The sequence below is a fragment of the Hypomesus nipponensis genome, chromosome 22, assembly GCF_054491055.1.
Source record: "Hypomesus nipponensis isolate SF chromosome 22, ASM5449105v1, whole genome shotgun sequence".
In the NCBI taxonomy this organism is placed as follows: domain Eukaryota; kingdom Metazoa; phylum Chordata; class Actinopteri; order Osmeriformes; family Osmeridae; genus Hypomesus; species Hypomesus nipponensis.
Window position 1 is genome coordinate 15,510,001 of NC_140382.1, and position 7,535 is coordinate 15,517,535.

Genomic DNA, 7,535 nt, shown 5'->3' on the forward strand with positions numbered 1-7,535 from the left:
TGCTGCAACCGGCCAACACACACACACACACTCACACACAGACACACACACACACTCTGACACCTGCCAATAGACCCTTTCTCCTGCTAATTTGAGAACTATATAATCCCCCCTTTCTCTATCTCTGACTCCTCTCTCTTCATCTCTGCCTCTCCCTCTCTCTATCTCTTCATCTATCTCTCTTCTAATCGTTTAATCTCAGGGTTCTCCTTCCTATCAGTCTATCCCTCCTCTCTCTCAACTTAGTTTACCTCCTCATTCTCCCTCCCCCTCCCCCCCCCGCCCCCCCCCTCTCTCTTATTCTCTCTCTCTCTCTTTAAGTATTTTGCTTAGAGAGCAGATCTCAGTTTAACTCTCCACATCCCACACCATTTCAATAAGGTCCAGTCTACGTGAACATTAAATAATACATATTCTCCATAATCTCGAATGCTGTGTTATTCCCGTGAAATACTTTCACATACAAGTAGCCTATATAAGAGTTAGATATATTTAATTGTTTGCTATATTCAACTCGTAAATTAATATATTATTGAAAGTGATGTATCATTGTGTTTTTCCGAAAATGTAAATGTTGTGGTGAAAGTGAAAGGTTTGAGGCCATACGTACTGTCGGAAATCCATGGTCTTGCTCATGATCATCATAATCTTGACCGAGTTCGTGGATGAATTCACTCGCGATGAGTAAAACAGAATAAGCAAGGACAACAGATATTCCAAAAATGTGCATGTTTGAAAAAAAAGTTTATCCCGATAAAGTGCGCTTTAGTTGGCTAATCTGTGTACAACGGCGATCCTCGTTCAATCACAGTTGTACTAGTTTTTTTTTTTTTTACTCCAAACTAATATGCGCATCAGGGTAGCCCGTATGAGTTCTCAACAAGGGGTTGAGGGGCAGCTTTCCAAAGGAAAAAAATAGAAAAAAAAACTCAGAGATGCTGTTGGCGGGATCACTTCAATCCTTTACTTTCCGTTTTTCAGATAGCAAAGTTAGTTAGGTCACGGGCATTGAACTCCTGCAGTGGAGGCATCTGAAAACATCCAGCGAGTGGCGGAGAAGAGAAGAGGAGAGAAGTCAGGGTGCGGGAAAGGGCTGCTAGCGGAGAATGGCATGTTTAATGCAATTTCACGGTGTCACTGAGTTTCCTCCTCCCCCACCGAGTTTTTTTTTCTTCCTTCGTATTCCACTTCAAACTGCCGCTCCGCTAGCTGCTCACTCCTCCAGCTCCGCGCGCCTGGTGTACACTGTCGATTTCGAAGCCGTGTGCGTGCTGCGGATGCGTGTTTGAGTGGAATCACCTGTGTTCTGCCCTCGTGTTCAAAGTATTTCTATTTTTCCTTGTGAGATACTTTTAGTCGTAATTAGAAAAGCGATCTGAGGCACCAGTTTTTGCAGCCCCAAGGAAAATATTAATTTCCCAATAATATTTCATTCAGCTGTAGCTGGAGTCTTAATGCGGTGACCACAGGTGCACCGCATCGGTTGAACATATTATGTTAGCTGTTTAACAATCCCAAGTGTGGGTTATTAAGGAAACAATCCAAGAATTTAACACAGTCATCTGGCTCTGATTGAGTTAATACAGAGTTATTATGGTAGGCTATGTACTTTAGCCCAGGGCTAGTTAAACACTGAACTGTAGATGTGTCTGAAATAAAGCTCAATTGGTTTGTTTTGTTTCAATGTTTGTCTAAAACTACTAACATAGAGTGACTTACTATGGCATGTACGTGTGTGTATGTGTGTGCTGTGATCTGTGGCCTGAGTTGTGCAGTGACAGTAAGAGCGAAAAAGCGTGACAGAGAGGGAGAAACAGAAAGAGAGAGAGAGAGGCTGGGGACAGAAAAAGAGAGAGAAGCAGAGACTTGGAGAGAGTTCTACTCCACAGGGGGTCTCTCTCTTGGAACTCTCTGGAATGCCAGACACTCAAGGATTCCATACCCACTTTGAGCTTGCTAAGTGGCCCCTCACGCATGCACATGAATCCACGCACGCATACACGCATGTGCACGCGCGCATTCATGCTCGCACAGACTCACACAATGGACTGGTTAAACAAATACTGTTGTCTTTGTGTACAGTTGTCAACTTTTACCAATAGTTTGTGAAGGTCGTATCCACATGAGGAGAGGGGAGGAGACTGAAAAGAAGAAATACACAGAAGGAGTTAGAGATGAAGGAATGAGAGTGAAAGCGAGAGTGAGCAATACTGATGGAAGGAAATGATGTCTGGTCATGTGTGAGATGAACACTGAGTCTCTCTGAAGGATCAAGGGATTGACCACTCCTGCCCTCAACTAATCACCTCCAAGCTGTGTTATGATTGGTCCTAGGTCAGAGGGCAAACTGTGGCTGCCGGGATTGACCTGGGTCACCTCTGGTCATGTCTGTGACAGTGAGGCAGAGGGAGCACAGCGGCCCGTCACAGTTATACATCCTGTTATTGATAACGGGTCAGCAACATGTGTTAATGATCACTTTTACTGGCGGAGTTTCACTCTCCAGTGAGAAATTCTCTCTCTTCTTTATACTCATCTCAGAACCTCACAAGAAAGCAGTGTGGGCGTGTGGGTGTGTGTGTGTGTGTGTGTGTGTGTGTGTGTGTGCACAGAGGAAAGCATGTCAGCTGGGAGATGAGAAGTCTTTGTAAAAATACTGACACCCAACACTATTAATTACCCAGATGACAGGTGCCATTGTGCGTGTGGGTAGCAAACACAGTGGTCATTCCCGCACACGCACACACACGCACTTCTGTGAATCAGTGTTCCAGGGGTTAGGATTAGACCAGGTTAAAGATGTGAGGAGGATTATCTTGGCCCCTGTTTTACAAAACCCTGAACACTCTCTCTCTCTCTCACACACACACACACGCACACACACACACGAGGATCTTGCATGTAAAACCATCCGCTAGAGTCTATAAACTTTAGCAGAGTATCAGTGTATAGGACTTCCCCAAGCAGCCCCCCCCCCCCCTCAAAGCTCCGTCAGGATCGTCCAGCCAGTGAGAACTTTCTCAGACGGAATGTTTTGAGACTGAATATTCCAGTCAGAACTAATGTTTTCCATATCTATCAAGAGATGTCACTATCATAGAGGAGTGGCATTCCTCAGAAGAACATACACACACACACACAAACACACACACACACATACACACACACACACTTAATTAGGGACCCCCCAGGGTGGCTGGTCAAGGTCTCTAAGCCTGACAGATTCTCCAGACTGACCTAGAGGTCTGCAGGCCCCTCATTCTCCCAGGCCACAGTGTGTGCGTGTGTGTGTGTGTAATTGGCCAACCTTATAGAGGTCATTACCCAGTAGGACAAATGGGGGGATTTATGTTTACCTAACACAGGGGCACCCCTCACACACACAGACACACACTGACACACCTACACACACACACACACACACACACACACACACAGACTCTGACTGGAGCCAGTCTGTTAGACCCAGTGTGGATGAAGAGAAGAGTGTTGTGTGTTGCAGACTCCCACAAGTGGGAAACCGGCTCTTCCAAGCCGTCACTATCCCTAAGGAAGCGGGCTCACTACCATGTAAATCCATCCCTTTTTAAAGTACTGCTGACCTTTTCTGTCTGTTTTTAAAAGAGGAGGTGGTTCGGAGACCAGACCCTCGGACTGAAGTTCTAGAACTAGCCTGCCAGAGGATCCGTGACCCGGGTTTAAACCCACATGGGGTTTCTGAGGTTTTGTCTGATGCTCAGTTTCAGGTTCATTAGACCACAGAGGCCATTACAGAGAGTCGTTAATCGCTAAGCATGATTCAGCCCATATAAATACAGTCATATACCATGCGTTAATGCACCACACATAAGGCCTGTTGTTATTTCTTTATGGTTTTATCCTGCTGTTTACGTTGTTTGGTGTTGACCCTCTGTTTATGCTGAGCCCTTCAGCGACTTTAAAGTTTTACTGCTTTGAATGCAAGAATATGATGAGAGCATCTAATAGATCTCCTGGCACAGCAGCTGAAACACATGAAACACCTCCAACTACTGGGAAAGTGACTCTATAGATCACTGTGTGTGTGTGTGTGTGTGTGAGACTGTGTGTGTGGGTGTGTACGTGTGAGACTGTGTGCGTGTGTGTGTCTGCGTGGTATTCAGACTGTTTCCCAGGAGTGTGTGCCAGGTCCACTCAGCATGATCTGCAGATCCAAAGCTTTAAGCCATCTCATTCTCACTCTTTCTTTCCTTCTTACCTTCTTTCTTTCACTCTCTCTCTCTCTCTCTCTCTCTCTCTCTCTCTCTCTCTCTCTCTCTCTCTCTCTCTCTCTATTTATTTTTGTTTCCCTCTCTTTCATCTCTCTCGCATACAATCTTTCCCCTTCCTTCACTTTCTCTCTTTCTGTCTCTTTCTTTATTCTTTTCTCTCTATCTCTCTCTGCCTCTCTCTTTCTTTCCTTTCCTCTATCTCCCACCAGTCAGACATGGAGACATAATTTATCAGTATTGATGGATCCGACACCAGTGATTTACTGTCACACTGTTTTGACAACTCTAAGCTGTCTTTGTGTGTGTGTGTGTGTGTGTGTGCGTGCGTGTACTAATTGTTTGGAACACCCTGGAAATCCTGCTTGTTGGAATGTCCATCTTTTGTCTGAAAAGTCTTGTTTCAAAAAGACCATCTGAGGGAGAAACAAACCATGTTCTGTGTGTCAGCCTGTCTCTATGACACACACACACTCGCACACACACACACACACGTGTACACACACACACACACTCGCATACACACACACGCTCACAGCGTATGTGTGTGTGTAACCTGTTGACAGGTGTTGTCATCTATGCAGCTGTTAAACCCATACACTGTAAACTCACATAAACTTATATAACTCATATAAGCTCATATAAACTAACACAAACTCACATATTCTAATATAAACCCTATAAATATAGTGCACATGTATACATACACAGGTGTGACCAGCACTAAACCTGGCCATATGAACATGCACCGGTTTTTTGAATCATGAAAAAATGTACTTTTACAGAAGTCCCTTGTGTGTGTGTGTGTGTGTGTGTGTGTATGTATCTGTGTTGAAGTTAACACTCTAGTACTAACCCCTTGTACATCTGTACGCTGTGGATCACAGTCCACACACACACATACACACACACTGACAAACACACACACACACACACCAGTCACCCGACCCTAGCATACTGAACTCATAATGGTGAAGGTAGCGTCTTGGCAGAGACCTGAGCTGTTCTTTCATTCCATGGAAGTATAAAAGCTGCGTTTTGATTGGTGCTCTGTACCAAGGATGTGTGTTGTGGCTTCGGTATTGCCTCATATATTGAAAGCTGGGACTGTAACTAATACTTGAGGTCAGAGGGAAGAAAAAAACCTGAGGGTTTCTTCTTTTATGTCTGAGTGGAAACGTTTAGTAGACACACATCATTACAACAATCATTAACTCTGGAGAGGAGAGATGGGGGAGGAGAAAAGGAGAGGAGGGGGGAGAGGAGTGATGAGAGGAGAGAAAAGAAGAGGAGGCAGAGTGGGGGAGAGGGGAAATCAGATGAGGGGAGGAACAAGAAGAGGAGAGCATGTGAGAGGAGAGGAGAGGTGGAGCAGGGAGTGTTTGTTGGTATTGTCTGAGATAAACACCAGGGTTAAACCTTCTGTCACAACATCAGAGATTGGGGCCCTGAAACCTGACACACACACACACACACACACACACACACACACACACACACACACACACACACACACACACACACACTGCTTCAGACTCTTTGTAAAGCCCATCTCTCAGGAGGGTGTCATCCCCTTCTCTTCTTCATCTCTTCTATCTTCTAAAGTAAAAAGCATTCTGGTCCAACCTGTCTTACAGTCTATCACCCCTCTGTGTGCTTGTGTGTCTCCTGTGGTTGTGTGGTTGTGTGACCTGAACGTGTGTGTTTGTGTGGGTGTGTGTGTGATCTGAGTGCATGTGCACCATTGTGTGGTTGTGTGACTTTGGGACTGTGTGGTGGTGTGTGTATGCATGTGTGTGACCTGTGTGTAACTGAGGAATGTCTACATCTATGTAAGTTTGTCTTCACAGTTCCAGACCTCCACACATCCTGGCTGCTTCACTAGGCTGAGAAACACAGGATTTCTAGCTCCCAGTAGCCTCATTGTGTGTGTGTATGTACGTGTGTGTGTGTTCGTGTGTGTGTACGTGTGTGTGTGTTCCCAGACCTCCTGTAGGCTGCCTGAGCCTGTAGACTCCCAGACTGATGTGTGTTCTAGAACCTTAAAATCTCAGTATATAGAACCATGGGAGTCATATGGGGATGTTCTAGAACCAAGACTCACACACACTCATAATGTTTGTGTGTGTTGTATGCGTATGCTAGCTTGTGTGTGTGTCTGTGTGTGGTGAGGTAGAGAGCAGCTAAGGTACCTCTACTGTTTGAAGAATGGACCCACTAATGGTGTGCACAAGGGGCCACAAATCAAGTGTGTGTGTATGTGTGTGTGTATGTGTGTGCGTGTATGTGTGTATGCATGTGTATGTGTGTGCATGTGTGTGTGTGTTGTCTGATTTAATGTCCCATGCAGTAGTCTTCAGTGTGTTTAAGCATGGGGTCAGGTCAGAGCAGCCAATGGTTGCAGTCTGTCAACAAGCTTCTACACTGGTATTTTATGGTCCATAACAACTATCCTGTTACAGACACACACACATGTATGCTAGCACGCACACACACACACACACACTTGCTTACACTAGACCTCCCAGGACTCATACATCTCTGATGATGACATCACAGATCAATCATTCCACCTTACTTTCATACTCTCTGTATGTTAATTGATTATCGTTTGGGGCCAACGACAGGCAGAAGATGATTTGTAAAACCACAGAAGAACTATGCAAATACAGAAAACAGATTTAGAAAGCAGCAGAAGAAAAGGTGTGCACTCCTGGCTTCACCTACTGCTGAACTCAGTATTACTGTGTTCCAACAGTACAAGCAGATAGTCATCAGACATGGAATGGTTTGTGTGTGTGTGTGTGTGTGTGTGTATGTGAGTGTGTTTCTTTCATATAGTAGTTTCCTATCTGTAGATGTGTGTATGCCAGTTTTGGCACTGGTAATGTTTTTACTAACTTGGAGGGTCCTGGCATAGGTAACTTTTGTCTCACACACACACACATGCACACATGGACGGATTGCAGAATGCTTGTTGAAGGACTATGTAAATCGAGCATTTGGAGTTGTGGAAAGCATTAGGAACCCCGAACCCCCCACCCCCTTGCCTCCCTCCGCCCCATGATGGCCCCTCAAGTCTTGTCCTGTCGCCCCTCCACAACCGCTCACTGACCTCCACAGCCCTCCCAGTCCTCCAAGCCCCTCCATGAGGTCTACATTACTATCAATCACACTGCAGCCAGCACTGGTTCATATCCATACTCTGACGTTTACATATTCGTTTAAACTCATCCCTCCTCCCTTTCCCACTCCTCTCCAATTCCCCAGAATAGAACGCTGGAAGTA

The 7,535-nt window shown here is 45.3% G+C and overlaps 1 protein-coding gene across 1 annotated transcript in view; it reads right to left on the bottom strand.

Annotated features, from left to right (window-relative positions):
* vegfc (vascular endothelial growth factor c) overlaps window positions 1-1,192 on the bottom strand; it is a 17,615-nt gene extending 16,423 nt beyond the window's left edge. The window contains exon 1 of the mRNA XM_084688038.1: window positions 611-1,192. Within this exon, the coding sequence (XP_084544164.1) occupies window positions 611-730 (120 nt within the window). The 5' untranslated portion in view covers window positions 731-1,192. The remainder of the gene's footprint in view (window positions 1-610) is intronic.
* Between the last annotated feature and the right edge of the window lie 6,343 nt (window positions 1,193-7,535).